At 37.0% G+C, this 21,049-nt stretch overlaps 3 protein-coding genes across 5 annotated transcripts in view; all 3 read left to right on the top strand.

Moving 5' to 3' along the window:
• Nucleotides 1–305: 305 nt before the first annotated feature.
• On the top strand, nucleotides 306–10,468 carry LOC112573365. Its single transcript, XM_025253662.1, has 19 exons — nucleotides 306–430; nucleotides 978–1,065; nucleotides 1,315–1,515; nucleotides 2,008–2,129; nucleotides 2,966–3,068; nucleotides 3,166–3,326; nucleotides 3,582–3,710; nucleotides 4,510–4,600; nucleotides 4,857–5,035; nucleotides 5,476–5,586; nucleotides 5,746–5,787; nucleotides 6,010–6,133; nucleotides 6,680–6,855; nucleotides 7,540–7,765; nucleotides 8,451–8,566; nucleotides 8,887–8,932; nucleotides 9,544–9,641; nucleotides 10,241–10,352; nucleotides 10,446–10,468. The coding sequence occupies exons 1-13, from the start codon at nucleotides 407–409 to the stop codon at nucleotides 6,721–6,723; spliced, it is 1,419 nt and encodes a 472-aa protein (XP_025109447.1). The 5' UTR covers nucleotides 306–406; the 3' UTR covers nucleotides 6,724–6,855; nucleotides 7,540–7,765; nucleotides 8,451–8,566; nucleotides 8,887–8,932; nucleotides 9,544–9,641; nucleotides 10,241–10,352; nucleotides 10,446–10,468.
• Nucleotides 10,469–10,472: 4 nt separating this feature from the next.
• LOC112573364 lies at nucleotides 10,473–19,542 on the top strand. Its single transcript, XM_025253661.1, has 14 exons — nucleotides 10,473–10,626; nucleotides 11,946–12,059; nucleotides 12,568–12,648; nucleotides 12,928–13,051; nucleotides 13,325–13,498; nucleotides 14,188–14,403; nucleotides 15,112–15,230; nucleotides 15,417–15,486; nucleotides 16,006–16,242; nucleotides 16,656–16,901; nucleotides 17,532–17,762; nucleotides 18,226–18,375; nucleotides 18,877–18,927; nucleotides 19,210–19,542. Exons 1-14 carry the CDS (start codon nucleotides 10,561–10,563, stop codon nucleotides 19,344–19,346), a joined length of 2,016 nt encoding a protein of 671 aa, XP_025109446.1. The 5' UTR covers nucleotides 10,473–10,560; the 3' UTR covers nucleotides 19,347–19,542.
• Nucleotides 19,543–19,674: 132 nt separating this feature from the next.
• Nucleotides 19,675–21,049, top strand: part of LOC112573362 — a 38,831-nt gene continuing 37,456 nt past the window's right edge. For 2 of the 3 annotated variants that reach the window (XM_025253659.1, XM_025253658.1), the window contains exon 1: nucleotides 19,675–20,664. In XM_025253659.1, the coding sequence (XP_025109444.1) occupies nucleotides 20,635–20,664 (30 nt within the window). In that variant the 5' untranslated portion in view covers nucleotides 19,675–20,634. Of the gene's footprint in view, nucleotides 20,773–21,049 lie in introns of all 3 variants that reach the window. The other variant, XM_025253660.1, reaches the window with a different exon arrangement.

The following is a 21,049-nucleotide window of genomic DNA, read 5'->3' as shown; positions in this document are numbered from 1 at the left end:
GACTACAACAGAAGCATTATCAATACCTAATAAAACTAGTTTGTTTTTAATGAAATAGTAGTCAACACTTGTACTGACGGGAATAAAAGTTTATTTTCAGTTCTCGTTCTAAAAGAAATGCATAAGGCAGTTTGAAATTTGAAGAAAAAAAGGGGGAAACAAACCAACGTCAGAATCAAATGAAGGATACGACACAATGTAAGATGATCGGAGTGATTATTTAGTTTATTTATCTGCATGCTGTTGTTTGATACCAGCCAGCAAGCAGCCGATAAAAATGTTATCACAGGAATATGACAGGTTGCGCTTGTGTGACCTGGTCTGTACCACCTTGCTTACACAAACTCATTCATATTCAAGGTTTCATGGAAAAGACAAGTTATTTTGTTTCAGATTTATAGACGATATGGGCAGACTTCGTGAATGTATGGTAAGTGAACTTGATGACATTAAATAGACAAAGTGCCTGCTATAATTTTTGATGTCACAGTAGAAACCACCAGGATATGAATGGAAATAAACAGGCCCTACGTTAACTGCTGTCCCTCCTTTAAACTTTAGATTGAGATGAGTTTTTGGACGATGAAGCAAACGAACCTCTGTCTTGATACCATTACGGTATTAAGTAGGAGTAAGGTCAAGGTATTTGGGGTTTTTTTCCTTCCTCGATTTTTAGTATTCGTTTTTATTATGAGATCAGAGGCGTATGCTACCTCTATACCTGTTTGAGACAGAAGACATTAAATGCTGTTTGTTAGGTGGGCTGTTCTTTCCAAGGAGTTGTTGCTGAGAGGTCTGTTAAATGCTGTAGGACTTTTAATTTGTTTGCTCTGTTTTCAGGAAAACTACTCGTGTGTTTCCATTAAGACAATGTTATCAATGATCTACATAAGCATAATTTTTATTAGTCCTACAACATCACTGACATCCTCCTCCTCCTCATCATAATCATCATCATCATCTGCATAACGTTGCAGGTCGTCGTTGCACTCGGTCTGTGCCTGGGATCTTTTGCCAAAGGTGCAGACGTTACGTGTCAACCGCCCAACAGCACGGAATATTTTAGTAAGAGACATACCAACACATTACAATCCCCACCTTTATAAACATATTTATTCATTGCTCTAAAAATAAAATGTATGAATGTTTTTCCATTCACTATGCCTTCAGTCTTTGAAATAGAACAGATTGTCGTATGTGGCCGTGTTTGAAAAAATTTTACACGATGGTTATAGTAAAATTAATATTTACAAGACAAACCTTCCATGTCTGTCCTCGACATTCGACTCAATTAAACACTTTTTACCCTGACAGACAGTCTACCCGGCATACCTAAATTAGCGGATGCTTTCCACGTGTGGGTGGAGATTAGAACAGAAGGAAGCAACAGAACGGAGCTGGTCGAGGAGTCTGTGGATAACAGCAGCAACAGAGCCGTCCTCCGCCTCCTCAGCAATGGCCGAGAGACCAAAACCATCTTTTTGTACGACGTGCAACAGACATTGGTCTTCAGGGGTAAGACAAGTAGAAGGTTTTATTAAAAACAATCAGACTGAACAGAAAAAGGGCGGGGGTCATTAATGAACTGACTTTAATAACAATAATAATAATGCTTGATTTGATGTGAATGAAGCCTTTTCGTCTGGCCGCTGTCCTGCTACATTTTAGTTATCTTTAGAGCCTGAAGCCTGAATCATCATCAGTCAGATGGTGACATTAAACAATGATATATCAGATTCTTGTATCAATCTATACCCTGTTCTGGTTGTTTTATCAACTATACACATTTCATATTCTTTCTCTATACTCCTTATTTGCATTCTAAGAAAGGTAAATTTTTCTACTTCAGAACAAATAGATAGTTTCTATGTATCTCTGTTTTCTTTAAGTACAAAGTATGCAAATAACGATATTTAAACTGCCTTATTGGCAAACTGTTTGGTCTCGTTAAAAAATAGCAGAAAAAAACCACACATACAGCTACACAACCTGCATGTTCTCTTTCAGACACAAACTGTACAGTAGCTAACATCATTTCCGACCCCAGCCTCTTCGTTTCCAAGGCACAGAATGCGAGTGGTATGACCTACCTCCCTACGCAACTATTCTTCAATCTTTCTGCTCCCAAGGTAAATATGGCTTTATGAGCAGAATCCCCAGAAAGTGGAAATTGTTATACTCTGGTGCAACGGTAGATATATTTTTTTGAGTCTTCAGTTACAAGATTATAAGATGAACGACAAGATGAATGCTGAGAGCTGCGATTCCTCAGAACTGTTCTGATTGAGTGATTATGTCTCATAATTCTGTCTGGAGCAAATAATTTTTTTTTTCAATGTGAGATCAACCAAACTTTAAGCTAGCAAGTTAGACTCACTAACGCAGAAAGACAAAGTCACGATTCTGCAGCAACTATACATTGTCAATTTACAGTGATACCTCGGTTCTCGAACGCCTTGACTTTCGACCAAATCGGTATTCGACCAGGAAATTCGAGAAAATTTTGTCTTGGAATTCGAACAAATATTTGGAACTCGAACATCCGAACGTCCGAAATGAGCCGAGTTGAGCCGAATGGCGTTCATTCGGACCAGCGCGCCTTGCTTGCGTCATCAGTGACAATAACCATCCCCCTTCCCTCCTCCCTCCACATTCATTCCCTCCTGCCATAAAGTTTGGTACAGGTACAGTAAATGAAACACAATTTACTGTACTGTACAGTACATTTTTTTTGTTTTAATAAATACACTTTTATTTCTTATTTCTTGTTGAGACTCATGTTTTTCTATATATTATATACAAATTAGGCCAGTAAATAGACATTTTCTGGGGCTTGGAACGAATTAATCCAGTTTCCATTATTTCCTTTTGGTTTCATTGCTTCGGTTCTCGAACAATTTGGTTCTCGACCGTCCTCCCGGAACGAATTATGTTCGAGAACCGAGGTATCACTGTATTTCTACAGGTGTATGCCGGTAGACAGGAAGTCAGGGGCTTACCTTGTGATCGATGGCACGCGTGTGTATCCACGCCGCACGTGAATTACACTGTGGATTTTTATTTCACAGGTGAGACTGTGTTCTTAAAGAATGACACTGATGTACTATTTTATCAATGTGTATTATTCATTGTCTATTTTTAGTTTTTTCTTATTATTATATGCAGTGCATGACTGGCAGACGCCTTCCAGCAGCCCGCAGGTACCCGTCAGGTTCATGGTGCAAGGACAGCAAGCACTTGACGCAGGCTCCCCGTCTCTCTTCAGTCGCGTGTATGACTTCTTTGGGTATGAACCACAGAGTGTCGTTAATGAAGAAGTCTTTGAGGTGAGTACAGACGTCCTTCTGCCACAGTCAGATCATGGTCTAACGACTAGAAATCTGTGTTTTATACGAACATTCTCTTTTGCACCATATATTTTATTGATTTTATTGCAGGTGGATTACCCAGATTTGTAGCATGAAATAAAGTACACAATTTTATTTATTTACAAAATAAAGTAAAATAGTAAAGTTTGCGCAATGAGCACGAGGAAGATCATCTTTACAAGCGCTTTATTATGATTTTCTTTGTGTGGGCAGACAACCAAAGGAATTGTGTGTCATGGAAGGGAAACAATGTGGGTCGTACCCGTCCTAAGTGGTGAATATTATCATCACTATCGGCAAGAGGCCGTCGATGTTTTGAACAATGTTGTCCGCGGGTCAGAGGTATGCAGTTTTGTTTTCGCTCGACAAGGTGCTACGCATTTTGAGTCATTTTTTTCCTGTTAGTTTTCTTTTATGGATGCTCTGTGTTGGATGAAGGAAAAGTTTGCCACCCAAAAGGACATTTCTATTTATACTCAAAACATAAAAACATATTCTATAATAATAATTATTATTATTTATTATTATTGACAATTTATATAGCTCAATATATCTCAGCCAAAGGCGGACTCGATGCGCTGAACAAGATCAGAAAATAGTAACAAAAATATAGAACAAGTCAACAGTGCGAAGACTCACTGCGTTCCGGCAGTAAAGGTCGATCATTGTAGATTTAACGGTAACGACACCAAAGAATAATGGTTAGTGACATCAAGAGAACACTGGAAAGAAATCTTGAGAATATGAAGAAATGTTGTCACATTAAACTGCAAAAGGGTGATCGTCACTTTAGTCGCTGCGGAAGCGAGTGGGACTCCAGCCAATAGATCCCAACAGTTTACACTTCAAAATAACATTATATACAGTCCAGCTGCAAACCAGGAGAGGAAGAAAGGGCAGCAGAAGCACATGTAAACAAGTAGGTCCAACACTTTTATCCAAATCGAAGCACAACAACAGAATCATAAACAAAGGAGAGTTGAGGAGAGGGACAGAACTCTCAGGTAGAGACTGATCAAGACCAAAAATAATGTCAGATAGTAAGTTGAGAGAAAGTACATTCAGTGTTCACTGTTCAGTATTAAGTCACCGTTATATAGACACGTTACAGTAACTGAACATATGAAAATCCATTTCATAGGTATGGTTCGACTCAACGAACAAGTTTTCTCGAATGGATTATAACCTGCCTGATGCGGGGCCTGTCTCAGAGGTGCACGACTTCAACTTTGGTATGTGTCGAGATCAGATCAGTCAGTCATGGCTCAGTCTCTCTATATATTGATGTGTGTATGCGTGCATGTGTGTGTGTGCATAGATACCGCGCTTTTGTGTGTGTGTGTGTGAGAGAGATTTCCTTGTTTCCTTACATAAACATGTGCGAACATATCAGTAGCTGAACGGACCTTACATGTGGGAAGCAAAGCATGGGTACTTCGACAATCCAGACCTACATATCAAGCTGTGTTTCACGTTGGTCCTTTTCAGGGGTGCGTTACCTAAGAGATGTGATTTCGGGACAGTGCACACCGACGAGCTTAGAACAAGAGGCCATCGACTCCAGACTAAACACTCAAGCTTACCTGTTGAATGGCAGCTATGTGCTTACGATTAAAGACCCTCTAAATTCCTTTCTTGTTGACTCTGACTTCAGTTACTCAGGGCAGGTAAGACGCACATTTTATCTCGTTCATCTTGTTGACAGAATGGTCATTAAATTCAGCAATTTTTACTGCCTGACCAGTTTTAATTTTTGAATTCTTTTTTTTTTTTACACATCTGTTTTTCTTATTAGAAGGCCTATATATGCCATCATTTAAACCTTTTATAGGAAATCACAGATTAACTGCTGAAGAGGCTGTAAAGCGAAATAGCTCTGTTACCGAGAACTTCTGACACACTATCAATTTCAGATCGGCTCAAGCGTTTGCTGTTCAATAGCAGTTTATTTTCAAACTTTTCATCTCAAGAACTAATGGCTGTTTAAAGTATCTTAGATGCTTAACACCCTAAAATCTGTCTTACATGACGTGAAGGTTGATTTATATTATCGAGGGTGACGTTCATACGCTGTTTGTGTGTTTGTTGCGCACGCTTCATATTCTAGCGGAAGACCAGGGGGGTCATGTGTAATGTGTTCACCTCCCAGCGCTCCAACTTTGACTACTTCAACAACGGCAGTGCTTATACGGCTACGATTGAAGCCTACTTTGATTTAGTAAGTGTGCACAGACCTTTTCACCTTCTGCTGCTTAAGAAGGAGAATGAATGGATTTTAATCGAGAATTAGGTAATTAGGACTGTGTCGTTTATGTTTGTAAATAGAACACTTGCACAGTGAACCATTTGCACTAATACTGCATTACGCTTGTTTCAGCTCCTCTTGAACCCCTTCAGACTGGAGGTGACCATTCCAGAGGTAAAGCTTGACCTCCAGGGATTTATATTAACATAGTTCTAAGCAGCAAGTCTCTATAGAAGACAACAAAGTTTAATTCTGTTAATTTAGTTATCCATGGACATGCAGTTAATGCTAACAATAATATTGTTTTTTATTTTGATATAGTAGCAAATGTATAATATTTCTATAATTCATATCAGAAACACTCCTGCATTTATAGTCCCTGTGTATTTGTTCTAGCTGGGTATCGACACTATCTTTAACATCTACGACTACGACGACCGTTTACCGGATGTAGAAGTCTTTGATGTTGCCAGCTGTTTTAATTCGTCCGCCAGGCTCGACTTTAGGGTCCGTTTTGCAGGTATTCGTCTTCGCTTGCTGCATTCCTTTCGTCCGGGTCACCTGCATAGCACTTTCTTTGTTTATGTTTACACAAGACATTTCTGTAAATCTCCGTTTACTAAGAAGTTAGGTTTTCTGTTTTCCAGCAACACTCCACTTCTGTAGGTTTTGTTAAAAGTGCATCGGTGCAGCTCGGGTAAAATTTTTGTTGGAGACGAAGACGAGGATTTTCAGCCCTTTAATCTCCCCCTAAAACTCTTCTCACCTCAATCTTTGTTATGAAATAGTGATGGAGACGAGAAGGCGAACTCTTTCGACCTATATTGAATAAAGCGGATGGTAGGACTAGTCCATGTCTTCCAGTCGCACTATATCACGCAGTATCTGTATGTGTCTGTGAAACACCTCATTCCACGCTCGCAATCTCCACTCACCCACCCACCATCTTTATTTGTCGTTTTAATTTTTTCATGATCATTTCAAGCAGATTTCATTTCCTTAAATCGTATCATGGGTTAACTGGTCCAATCTGCTAGTTCACTTGCCGGTTTTTCGCTTATTTCAGGCGGCTATACCTACAGCTACGAATGGGGACGAAAATTAGCATAAAGACCCAAGGGCATAGCACTCTGGCACGCATAATGCAAGTCAGCCTGCTGCGCGTCACGAGGTTTAGGGTGGAATACGACGAGTCCTCCGTCTACCTGCTGGCAAGTCTTCTCGACCGCACCCCGTCACTAGGTAAATATTGAGGCTAACGCCAACGACTGGGGTCTCGTCACGCATGAAAAATATTTTGAAAGGGTTGCGTTGTCAGTAGATGATATCATCCTGGTATTTTAACCTTGCACTATAAATAATAATAATGAAGAACATTTATAAGCACTTTTTCGCTGATTTGCTCAGAGCGCTTTACAGAAATTATATACTGACCGATCCGCCTATACTGAATCACTAGCAACTGTATACGTACCCAAAGTCGCATGTAACAGACACGCTCACTTCTACAACAGATACACCTGTTTATACACAAAGTAAATACAGACGCACACTCGTAGTCAGGACAAGGTCTCTGTAAAGTTTGTGTTCTGAAAAAAGTTTTGTATGTTAAGTTTCTTAAGTTTGAACTTAATGTTCATATACATGTTCATCTAAGTACACCAAATCCTTACACTGCCTTAAGTCATTATGAATGATAGTAAATTGGTAATGAGTTTCAGGACGGCAACTGTATTATGGAATAAATCACCTCAGCGTCAACTTCCAGTATGTTGTATTCATTCTGTCTCGGTTACAGTGAACTCTTATTCTCGGAAGGCAAACATCATTAGTTCTGAAATACCTTAATCTTTTTGCGTTTCTGTGTGCGTGTGTGTGTTTTTCTCTGTCCAAATCTCTCTCGACCTGCCCCATGTTGTGCCCCAGCCCAGTTCACGCGTCTGGTGAACACAGTCATCGAGCAGAACGACGACAGTCAGTTCGCCGACATCCCCAGCGCCGCCGCCTGCAGCGACCTGTGCGTGAACAACCGAGTTCCTGTGCCAGAGCTTCGAGTACTGTCCTCTTGACCAGAAGCCCTGCAGACTCAGCAGAAGCCACGTCAGCGATGGAGGAGTGTCCGTTGTCACCAGCCGCTGCGACTTGTATTCAAGTGAGTGACTCGAGTTACATCAGTCCCCAGTGTACATCATAATTATTAATTTATGTTGGTAATAACAACTCATCTTGTGGCAGATTGTATATGGTGTCTGTCACCTCTATATCTCAATAAAGCTTAGGGTCAGGCGGACTGATGCCCTAAACGCATCCCAACAATGCTGTCATAATAAAAATAATCTGAACTTATAACGCGCTGCATCATGACCAAACTAAATCGCACTGTCTGCGCAAACCAATAATGATAAATGAAAGATAACAGGCAGTGGACATTGAGGTATACATATAGACACACTGAACAACATGAAGATGAGGTAGAACGTAAAGCAATGGGCTATGGGATATAAACAGTGTAAGATGATCGAGTCGTTACATGATGGTTAGCATGACAGACTGGGCTGGACAGTATTGCCATGGAGTTAATAATAGTAATTCAAGGATATAGTACTTTAAATGTGAACAGATATGTTTTCAGAGAGCATTTGAATGTAGCCTTGTAGTCCGAGTGGCGAATGTGATGTGGAAGAGAGATCCACTGCTTAGCAACACAGTATGTGACTGTCTTTGGCTGATATAAATGAATTAACAGTACGAGCTTGTGGGTGTGTAAAAAAATGTGCTATATTTTGTGACATTTAGCCTTAGCCTTTTTGTTAACAATGTTCTTTTTGTATTTTCAGGGACTATTAATGTTCAAGGTTCAATAGAACCAACAATTAAAGAGGCATACTCAAATCTTCTGGATAAGTTGTTTTCTGGAGACTTTTCCGTCTTTGTTTCAATGGGTCAATACAGTGTAAGCTCACAGTACATTTGAATCAATGAGGTTGCAACAATCACTTACAGTTAAAAAAGTAACTTTTATGTGTTTTATGTGTTAGAACTGAATTTTGTTATGAATCATGTTTTGAAATGTTAAAATAATATCCCGATGCAGGTATCAAGTTTTGCCTAATTTTGTAAAGTACACAAATATTGATATGTTTAAGGGCTTATACAAAATGTAACCACAAGAGTTAGAAAATATGATTTACATCATAGTAATCATGTGAAATTTGATCTGAAATAACACGAAATAAACATTTATTTCCTGCATTACTTTGTTGATTATTTCAGGAAGGTTATTTTCCCTTAATTGCTGTAGCTTCAGAAATAATGTTTGGTGAGTAGTTCTTTATTTCTTTTTTAATTTTATGTACACAAATTGGTTTTGCATAGTTGAATGACTCCACAGAAGAATATGGAACATGAATATACATACTTATTCAGTAGGGCTGATTGCTTAGCAGGGACAGCTAGTCCACTTTGATTGTAAGTGTGAAATTGTTAGTAACAGCATTTTTATTATTTAAAGGTCTGAGAGCTGTTTTCTAGATTAAGATTTAATGAAATACATTTAATTATAAATCCCCTTTTGCTACGAATCATGCATGAATCTGTTTTTTCTTTCAAAGAATCAGTCAGCTTACCCCTCCGTAATCTTTAAAAACAATAGTATGTGACATGTATAAATGGATAAATTGAGTCTTGATTTGCAAGAACAATGAAGGTGATCTATAAACTAAAAAAAGTGTGTAATGGGAATGTGCATTTAATTAGGCTTAATTTTTAATAAGTATGTAATAACTGCATTGTTTCTAATAAAAGATGTAATAAAATGTAAATATTATTAGATATTATTAGAGACACAGTTGCATGTGTCTTAAGCTAATTTAAGATGTTCAAGCATTTTCACACACTCTAACAGATCATCCAAGTAAATATTTGTTACAGGTCATTATGATGATGCGCAACTGCCATCCCTACCAGCCAAGTTCTCTTATCGCATGGAGATTGTCTTTCCACAGGAAAGTTTGGTTAATGTCTATGATGTAAGAAATTATTTTTTTATGAGTTGTAAGGTTTAGAAATAAAATTTATTTTTCAGTTCATTGTGGAGTATAGAGTCTCAGAAACCTTCAGCAGAAGTTTTATATATTGTTGATTTTCCTTTGGAAGTCAGCTGATTGTCTTTCACTCAGTCGTAATTCAGTTTCAGTAGGTTAATTACTCTTTGAATTCCCAAGTGATATCTTTGTTTTTGTATCAGAATGTAGCATAGTACTTTTCTCCAAACAACAGGAAATTTCACTCTATTTTATTTTTCTTAACTTATTTCAAGTACAGATTATTATAAGAGTTTTGATGATCACTCTTCTGTCGATGTAGTCATTTATTTAAAGTTAATTGGTTTCTTTCCATTTATTTTTACACATCGCTTACAAGCAAAATGAGCTAAATTTTGTTCAGTTTAAACACAAAGTTTCATAAATATAATTTATACAGAATAGTTGCCAGGAACACAAACTAAACAACAAAATATGTGTCAGCACTTGATCTTATTGAAGTAGGTAATTCAAAGTAAACCAGTGAATTCATTGTTTGCCCTTTCACTTCGTGATACAATTTCACCATGATGGCGACAATGAAGGTATGGTATGACTCACCAAACCAGCTTGTGCGCATTGACTTCCGTGATACAGTCCCAGGACCTCCTTACTACACATCCTACACAGTTAGCCGCATCCATGACTTCACCAGAGGTAAGAAATCTGCAGATCTTGCTTTTTGAATCTTAGATGCTTAATTTATACCTTGTTTGACTGACACCTTCTTATGTTGCATATATGTTAAAGGGATTGCATATGACATTGACACCACCAAGGCAACTGTACTGTGAGTCCTATCCAAAGTGTAGGCGACATTGATGTTCAGCTTCTGAACAGCTCAAGATCAGGAGCAGGAATAGAGATGGTTAGCATGAAATCTCCTTCACAGCTGTTTCACCTGGACAGTACCTATAGATATACAGGTCAGGTGAGTACTGACATTTAAGAGAAGGATTTCTGGAAATTATGCAAATCTTACAGGTAGATATCTGGAGGGGTTATTGTCACCAGCTTGTTAAGACAACACATTCTGAAAACTGTCCAGTGTCAATCCTAGTGTAAACTCTCCTGGAGCTCAAGGGTACCTACATTGCTACTTGAACCAGGTCACCTTGCCACAGAAAAAAAAGGAGAATGGCACAGTCCTGATAAAAATAAGCTGGCATCAAGATAAATGAGGTCTGGAACACTTTCACTTCATTACAACCCTAAGTGTACTATAACCCTAAGTGCACGGGACTACCCACATTTGATTTATCTTTGTCAGGGGAATTAGTAACTAGAGCAAAGTGTCCAAAAATGAAAGCACTAAGATTAGCCAGTTCGATACCCATGTGATACCATGTACCCAAATGTTGATCAAGTGGATACCTTACTCCATAGAGAATTGGGAAGGTTAAGGAAGTGAGGGAGTGGAGAGTCACACAAAGCTGTCCCTAAGTTAAGTGCATCACTTCCTGCATGGTCAAGGGACTGCCTTTACCAACTTTTCTTTTTTTAAATTTTTGCCTCTGCTTCAATTGACCTAGGAATAAAGTAACATCTCTGGAGTCTGGACACTGCCTTATAACTACAGACTCAAGATGATTGCTTTTGATTTACCAGGAGCATAGAATTATCCTTAAGAATTTATTTTGCAGATGCTTTCTGCTCTGCATTCATCGTTGCCAATCAGCGTGGATATTTTTATTTGTTACAAACCATCCACCTAACATCAAATATGGACCTGATTTTTTAAAATAAAGGGAAGCTAAAGGAGAAGGTTGTCATCTGTCTTCTGAAAACTTAATGAGCCGCTTTGTGTTCACTGCACTTATGGTCATTAGGCTACGAGACTTTTTGACCCATAATTTGTTCGCATGCATCACCTCTTTATGTTATGCAAAAATGTGTTGTCCTAAAAGTGTAGTGATGATAGCTTCTTATATTATTTTTAACCGTACTAATTTTTGTAATTTTTCTATGAAGGTCAAGTTGAAGTGGTGTGTATATACACACTTATGTTTTTATCACTTCTATTGTACATCATCCATGAAACATGTAGAGGGAATATGATTAAGTTTGTTGATTTTTTTCAAGATACCACTATCATTAATGATTTTGGTCTTTGCATTTCTGTGATCATGGCCACTGACATAAATTATATCTGTTTCATGGAAGGTTTCTCTAAGTTAAATGAGTAATAACTGCAGATAGCCATAGTGGTTATAGGGTATAGAATTTCATCTCCTTTTTCAATTTGTGCAGAAAACTGTGAGAGGCATCTTGTGCGATGTTTTTGAGTCAGTAAGGACTAATTTACACATTGGAATAACAGATGGCAGTGTACAACACCCAATCTTCCAGTATTTCTTTATATCTGTATGTTATTGTCATATCCTGTCTAATTTACTCAGTCTCCAGTTTAGTAGATATTGATGATCAGACTTTATGATGACAAGAAAGTAATATAACTTATGTATGTTTCTGCTTAGTTCTTTCGAAGTTTCAAAGTTTTAAATTAGGTTCTATATGCAGTTCTTTTGTTCTGTTTCGTTTACTCCTATACTTAATTATATATTTTATATATCACATGCTTTGTGTTAGTGTGAAGAGAGTTGTGAGTAAAGTGTGTAATGAGTAAGCAAGTTATTGATGGGGTAGTTAAGGGAGTGTAAAAGTGTGTGTACATTGTGCATTCTTACGCATGGTTTACATGACTGTATTTTAAGGAGTTTAGGCATTCCCACTACTTACTTTATGCATGGATACACTTGTGCATGCATTTACTCATGACTGTCCACTCACTTGAAATTCTGCTCAGATGTTATTACATTTATATGGGACTTAGTGCTGCCAAGTGTTTGAAATGACAATGTTTGATAATCAGAGTGACTGGTCATACATTGCTGACAATGAAGATGATGCTACATTGCAAGCACCTTTGATGCTTACTGTGACAGACGCTGAGGTAGGAAGACTTTCTCCCAAGTGGTAATGCATTAATTGTTAGTGTTTATCTAAGTTTATGGTAAAGCAAGTCTCAATAAATTCTAGATTTGTAGATTATTTTGTCACTTGCATAATAAATAGTTCATTGTCCAGCTGGTGTGTTCTTTGTATGTAATAGAATTTCTCCACTTTGTATATCATCAAAAACTCTACGTCTTCTATTCATGTTTAATCATGTTGATCGTCATATTTTTAATTTTTGACTATTTCAAAGTGTAAGCATGTACATTTTTTTCAGGCAAAGGTGTACATGATTTACAGTTTCTTTGACTTCAATGATGAGTATTTGACTTCTCAGAACTTTGACATAAGCCCATGCTTTTCTGATAATCAAAGGATTGACTTTGTCATTGATTTTAATCGTAAGTCCTTGTAAAACTTTATGAATGATGATTTTTAACAACTGCTGTATTGTCTCTCTCAAAGGTCCATTGACTATTTATCCATACTAATGTTATTGTCAAAATTAAGGTAAAATAATTTTGTCTGACATTGTTTTACTGTAACAGTCTGTTTTACTGGTTTGCAGTAAAAAAAACTTAGCAGTAATGCATATAGTACTAGTACAAAGAATGAACTGTCAATATTTGTACGTACTTTTTGTTATTCATTGGTTGATTTGTCCTTTACTCCAGAGACTTATTATCCATACCTGGCAACACGTGAGTGGGACTTCAAAGAACAAGTTCAGTTGAAACTATCATCCTTGCTCCGAATATCACCACTGCGTCTGCAGGATCTACAGGTTACATACAATTCAGACCAAACATTTCTTGTTGCCACATTGCTTGAAACTGTGGCGCCTCAACGTGAGTATAGAAAGAAGGAAAGAGGATTTTTTTTTCAGTGTGCATAAATGTGTGTGTGCATGTTAACTATGTCTAAAGACAGCAGAAACCAAGCCTTTTATCATTATTTCATAAAAATGGGATCTACACTAACTATACAACATAAGTCATAGAACATCATTGTTAGTCAAGAGAAAAGCAGGTGTCATCATTTGGTGCATCCTTCTCCTATATTCTATTCTCATTAGATAACAGTTTCATGTATTGTTTAAGAATTCTTTCATTCTATCATGAAAGACATTTTAAAATATATTCTAAATAACTAATTTTTACTTGATATTTAGGGTGTTAACAAAGGTTAGCAAATAATTGATACAATGTATACTGTTGTGGCTGTAACCTGGTCCATACATTGGTTATGATTAACAGACATTTTCTCTTATCTTTAAGTCTGTGTGTTATGTTGCTTAAATTTTGAATTATTCTATGTATGATTGGATGTGTTGTCCATAAATGTATTTTGGAACAAAAATGTAAAAAAAAAAGTTCAGGTTTTCTTTGTTATATCAGTAGCATATATCTTGATGCCATTTCACCGACACTCAAATGAATGGACCGTAAACTTGTTTTGTATTATTCAATTATTGTTTTATAGTTGATGACAGATTCGCCACTCAAATAAGTTAATGATTACTATCTTGCTTCTGCAGTTAATTTTGGTGAGGATGGGTCTACTGCACCATACCATGCCACTAAAATGGTGCCAGACTCTGATGTTGTAAGCTGTGCCAATGTGTGCTATAATAGTACTAGCATGCTGTGCAACAGCTTTGATCTGTGTGATGATAAAACCTGCTTACTCAGCACCCTCCATGTCCCAGATGGCAATGCCACTGGACAGTCAGGACACTGCCGCCATTTTTCTCGTACGTTTATTTTTCTGTGAGAAGATCTCATATCTGATAGCTTTGATTTCTCTTTTGTTACATATATTCACTCACTTTAGGGTTTAATGCTAAAAACTGACACAAAATGTTTGTCTGCACTCTTTGTCCAAAACCTTGAGCTGGACAAGTTTTCTCTGTTTGGTAATCTAAATGACATACCTCTTTGCTCTTAATTAAGCAAAATAAAATGTACAGTAACAATGGTATTAGTAACTGTTGTGCAGGAACATTGGTAATTTCCATCATGGGTATGCCTCGATTATTGTCCTTCGCATGAGCTATATGTTGGTAGTTATCTTTGATGCTAAATTTTTATTTTACACTTAGGGAGCAGAAATCATGACTTAATGTGGGTTAAGTTAACACCAGAATATTTCCAGCAGTGCAGAAGGTGTGAATTTCATTTAAAGATCATGTATTTTTTTTATCTATTGTGATTAACAAAGTCAAGGATGTTTGAGATGCCCTTTTAATAGCTACTACTGTAAAATTTAGTTGGTTTTTTTTTTAGTACCTTTAATTTAGGTTTTTCTTTTATTTATTCAGATTTTGACAAAAATAACATATTTGCTTCTGTCTGATAAATGTAATCATTACTTCACAATGGGTTTGATAATTTTTTCTAAATATCATACTCTTACAGAAGAAAGAAAATATTAAAGATAAGAAATGAATTATTATCAACAGGATTAACAAATGCTACATACGCGGAACCACCTTTGGAAAGAGCATATGCCATCATGAAGGATTTGGTCTACAAAGGTTTGCTTAGCATTCAGATACCTGTTCCTGGAAATGAATCACAGGTCAGTAATGCTTTGTGATGCTCTAGCAATTCATAGTTTTAGAGGTTGTATGATATATATATATGCATAAATCTTTGTGTGGCTGTTGTTTCAAAGTATTTTAGGAAGGGGTTTTTTTGTTTTATTTTGTATATTTAGGTGAAAAGAGAAAATCATGTTAAAGTGATCATAACTTGTTTTCAGTAGAATGCCACCTACACTGCAAAGGGCATCAGAAATGATATTTTACGTTCAAAGCCCCCAAGTGATACTGAAGGTAACTTTGTTTGTACTTCACATTTTATCCTTTTTAAAATTCACCTACCTGCTGGACAATTAGAACATTCCAAATTCTTTCTTAATGATGATGATGGCACAATGCCACAATAAAATTCTAAATAATCACATATGAAGATGTTGTACTTTCTAAATTTTTGTAGTCTTACATCACTTTTGTTACTTAGCCACAATGCACTCCAAAGAGACAGTCATAGATCCATGTCCTGTGCATTGAATACAAACAAGACAAAGTGATAACAATTTGGAAAATCTCAAGATTATTTATTTGTTTGAAGCAAGTTTGAAAATTGAAGGGATTTCTGCTTTCTTGAAAGAGATGTTTTTTTCGATATTTTGGCCTTGGTGGCTATACATTTCTTATAGTTTGTTTTTTTAACATGAGATCTTCTGTTACTCTCCACTTTGTGTAAAGTGACATCCAGCTACTGTATTATGAAAATACATGGCTTAAAATCACCGTTGATGCTAATTCATATGAAGCACCCTCCATTTTCAGAAGGGGACCTTCACAAGTTCACAGTTTCTGATAATAATATGAGGATGCGTGAACCAAGACTGGCAATTACTGGGTTAGCAGTGGATGACTGTGCCTCATCCTGTCTCAGCGAGCAGTACTTTGATTGTGAAGCTTTTTCATTTTGCTACGATGTTGGGAACTGCTTTCTCCATGATGTTTGGCCTGTAGACCACCCTGAGCTTCTTGATACGTCCTCCTCCTGTGACCTCTACAGACGTGAGTCAAGGCCATGAAACACATGAAATGGGCAACTAAAGTGATTTTCTGGTCACTTAGTTTGTATATTCCTATTTGAATATTTTCATTTATTGTAAACTGTTCTCATTACTGAATGGATTGTTAAAAACTGTTATGGAAACCTGCAATAACAGTAGCAAACATTTTTTTTGGAGCAAATATTTTTTAACCCTCTTACTATAATCATAAAATCATTGGTTCTGGTCTAAACATTACACAATGTTACAAAAACAGTTCAAAATTATTTTGTTGTTATTAATGTGATAGTAATTTGAAAAGCAATTCTTTTTTAATGCACTGATGTCATCCATTGAGGTACTTGATATTCACATAATATTTTGAGTTTTTCCTGTTTTTTGGCAGTGTCAGAACAAGTAATATGTTTGTGACAGGACTTTACATCGATGAGTTTATAGAGTACCCAGGCCAAATCCTGGAAAGTGCAGCAGATATAGTCCTGAAGGCATCGTCTGTAGAGATGTGTGCCAGGCAATGTTTCCTGGGCCCAGGTTATCCGTACAGCTGTAGATCTTTTGACTTTTGCCCTGGCACTAATGACTGCCTGCTCCGCCATGTGCATATGATAGACATAGAACCATCTGCAGTGGTAATCAACTCTACATGCACCCACTTCTCTAGTATGTTCCTTCTTGGCATAAATTACATTGTAATCTACCATTAGTTATTTTTGTGACAATTAATTGTAGCATTTAACGTGTGCAGTCAAATTTTGCTCAGTTCATTACAAAATCATTTATCCATCAAAAGAAATATCTTACAGCTGACACTCTCATACCCTATGTACAGGGGCTAAGAACGGGCCTGAGTGTATGAGCTTTGCTTCGTCACTAGACTGATTAAAATTAAGTACTAAACTTCTGCTTCAAAAATAGGTGCACTGACCACAAGGCTCTAAAACCTTTTATTCATATTTAAAGATATATATGTCAGATTTACTTCTTCAATGAACTAATTACTATTCAAGTAAATAGCTGTACAGAGTTGAGAAATCTGTAAATACACTAATTTTACATAAGCTTTTTTTTTTTTATCAATCTCGTTAAGCTTCTGTCTTATATGGGACCCTGAGTTTAGTTTTGATCTCAAGATTTCTGTGCATATATGCCTTTGATTATGCAGTTTGAAACTTTGCCATAAAAAATCTTGCTGTTAAAATATGTAAAAGTATTTGCAAACCAGGCTTTGAAAACATTATCCTTCTTCATATTTGCTTATAATTTTGACGTCCAACCTTTAATCTTACAAAGGAAACTACCTCAACGACTTTGATAAGATGACCAACAAAGTGTTGCCTAGCCTTTGTTGTGATGTGGTTTATAAAGATGTTTCACCACTTAAGTGTGCTGCTTTGTGTCTTGACGACCTGACCTGCCAGAGTTTTGAGTACTGTACTGGAGAATGTCATTTTTCCTCTACAACTGCAAAGCTAAATCCAAGCATGACAGTCAGTGGAACATGTGATCTTTATATAATGCAAGGTAACTAGGAAGAATCAGTGAGAAATACAATTTTATATACACATTACTTTATCTGTGAAGATTAGAGATTAAAGGATAATGCAAAGTAAGCACTTGCCAGTCTTTAGATGTGGATCGATACAGGGAAGATGGTCCACTCAAGTATGTGTTCATCTAGAAAAGTGCATATGAATCAATAGGAAAAAGGAGAGTAGTGGCTGTAGTTTAAAGAAACGTTGAAGAAACATTCCAAAATTAAATAAAATCACACTATAACAATTCAATTGGGGATACTTTCGTCAGAGACATGAAGTCACCCACTCACCCATTGCCATTGGAATCATTTCAGTCGTAAACTCCCTCACATCATTGCTATCATCACTGAAACAGCATAAATTTTGTTTAAAAGCTAGGGTTTGCGCCATACATGATCTTTTAACAATGCCAAAGGAACGCAAAAGAAAAGGTTACTTTCAACTTTCAGACGAAGCAAGAGAGGTGGACAGAGCACCCACTGTTACTCCACAGGCTCCCTCTTCCAGTGCATCCCCTGTCCCACCAATACGGTCTCCAATATTATCAATCCAGACTCTTCCAAGACACAGTGCCTTGATTGCAATAAGTGATGCCACAGGTACCATCTGAAAGTGTATACATTTTGCTGTAACCTGTTATTCTCTAGGTATTAAAGATCTGCAAACTAAACAACTTCACCTGCCATTCCTTGTATCTTAACAGAATACGGCTCAGATTTTAAATTGTTAAGATTTTAGTTTTTTTATAGCAGTAACTGTAACCACCAAACCACAAGCTAACAGATTCTTCTTCACTTTTATTTATACAACTGACCATTCCATCTAGATCAGACCTGGGCAAAGGCCGGCCTGCAGGCCTCAACCGGCCCGCCTCCTGTCTCTATATATACAGTATAACTATATTAGTCCGGCCCTCTAAAACCATCCCAATTTCTCATGCGGCCCCTTGGGAAAATTAATTGCCCACCCCTGATCTAGATGAAGGAAAAAGCCAGCAGAAGTGCATTGTGGTTTTGAGCAGTCAGATAATATTTGTATGGTAGTGATGACGATTCAATTATTTGTAAGTAACTTAACATGTTTTTCCCTTTAATTATCAGATTGCCCACAGAAAACTGTAGACGAAGATTCAAGTAATACTGGTAATACTGGTAAGTTAAAAAAAAAAGATATCATTAAACAAAAATTAACAGCTAGAGTGTAAAATTCTATTGTTTGTGAGAGCGTTTCAGTGAAGGATAAAACTACTTTAAATTATTTGTGCTAAAATTGGTTTTGCTCAGACAAAGCATAAAGAGTTTTAGATAAAGTCTTAGCAATAAACGTGTACATTACTGAACAGAGGATACAAGTATGTGTGTTGATCTCTGCGGAAACTGGTATTATAAAATAGTACATATGCAAATGGATTTTTCTTTAAACTGAACTTTCAGGGCCACGTGTTGGTATCGCCTTTGGAGTCCTGATTCTGGGCATGATCATCGGAGCTGTTAGTGTCCTGCTAGTTCACCGTTATCTCATTCGCCGTGTGAAAACTGACACAATAGAGCTACAGTCTGGTTCTCACTGAGAGCACCCAGCACTTTGGACCTGCAATTGTGGGTGTGTGAGAGAGAGAGAGAGCGCGAGTGTGCATTTACCAGATTGTAAGACTGAATGGTGTGTGTGTGTGAGAGAGAGAAGATAAATATATATAGAGAGAACTGTTATTTATCTTTATATATCTGTGTATCATAGCAGACATGATAAAGTCAAAAATATTTTTATTTGGTGTTTGCTTGTTTTTTATGTATTGTTTACTAGAATATATTTAGAGTTCCGCAAAATATATCATACATGAAAAACTGGATCCTCTGTCATGCTGTCAAACTGCATGGAATTGTCACATGAAGTTTTCTCCTAGAGATGGCCTCAGCTGAAGCCTGGTGCACATTCTCACTAGCTAGATGTTAATGCGGAAGCAGTCAACTATAAAAACTTTGAAAAGACCAGCATTTGAGCTGCCTGCTAGACATACAGCTACCGCGACTGTACTCCCAGCTCCATGTCATCATTGTCGCCCTCTTCAGTTCTTTTCCATTCTCTGAGATCTGCTTAGTATTAGGTTTGTCATGGTTCCGTACTTTGAGTTTTAGAGGCTGACTTCCCATCTCTTAGGTCTCTCTCTTTTCCTTTTGCCGCCTACAAAGACAATCCCTTCAAGTCCTGATCGACACCCATGACCCTTCCCCTTTTTTCTGATCTATTGAAAAATGATGAAAAATTACCATAAAACCATTTACTTCCATTGATTTCCTCTCCTGAAATACTTCCATCCCGATATGCTTGCTCAGGTCCTGTCCATATTAGGAATTAGTGCAGGCGTCGAAAAAGCCCTTTAGTCTTTATAACTATTATAGGTAACTATATATCATTTGATACCTTATCAGTAGTCGGTCGATCGTTATCAGCAGTCCTACTTTTATTTACCTTCCAACAGTCGAAACTATACATATCGCATCCCTGACAACAATAGAAACTATTGCTATACAAGTACTTTGATAAGTTTTTCTTTAAAGGCAAAAGCGGGTATGCTAAATAATATAGAAGTTTATTTTCTGTTTCTGTTCTGAAAAAAATATAGAATAGTTTTTATTGAGAAAAAAAAAACGTTTTATATCAAACAAAGGGTAAGGCACAGGACTAAATTTATGTGAGATAAATATATATTAGGTCGGACACCATTGAACGAGAACACTCGTTTAGTCTAGTGAACACATGTGAAACAGGCGACAGCATTAATAGATATGCCATTTTAATCTGTATGTCACTGTTTGATATCAGCGGTCACGTGGTCGATAAAATGTTATCACAGGAATATGACAGACTCGCTGGACTTTTGTGAGCAGGTTTGTGAAATTCGGTAAAGTTTATTCAAAGTTTGTTTATTTTCATGGAAAAGCAAGATTAATTTGAGTGGGATTTATGATGACATGGGAGGACTTCGTGAATGCATGGTAAGTGAATTAAATGACATAAAAATAATGGACAAGGAGACTGTGATCATTGTAATGCTGTCGCATGGTAGGATTTGAAATAAATAGTCCCTGCTTGCTTCATCTAGGATATCGAGTGCAGCCTTTTATCTCGAAATGAGAGTCTGTGTTAAATATGTAAGATTCAGGTACTCTGTTACACCTAAAAACATATAGAACTGCATTATTGTCTGGTGCAATCACACTTTTTAAACAAACAAAGAGAACCGTTAATAACAAGAACACCAACCACTGCAAC

Source organism: Pomacea canaliculata, linkage group LG10 (assembly GCF_003073045.1).
Source record: "Pomacea canaliculata isolate SZHN2017 linkage group LG10, ASM307304v1, whole genome shotgun sequence".
In the NCBI taxonomy this organism is placed as follows: Eukaryota; Metazoa; Mollusca; class Gastropoda; order Architaenioglossa; family Ampullariidae; genus Pomacea; species Pomacea canaliculata.
This window is presented reverse-complemented; position numbering and strand designations above follow the sequence as displayed.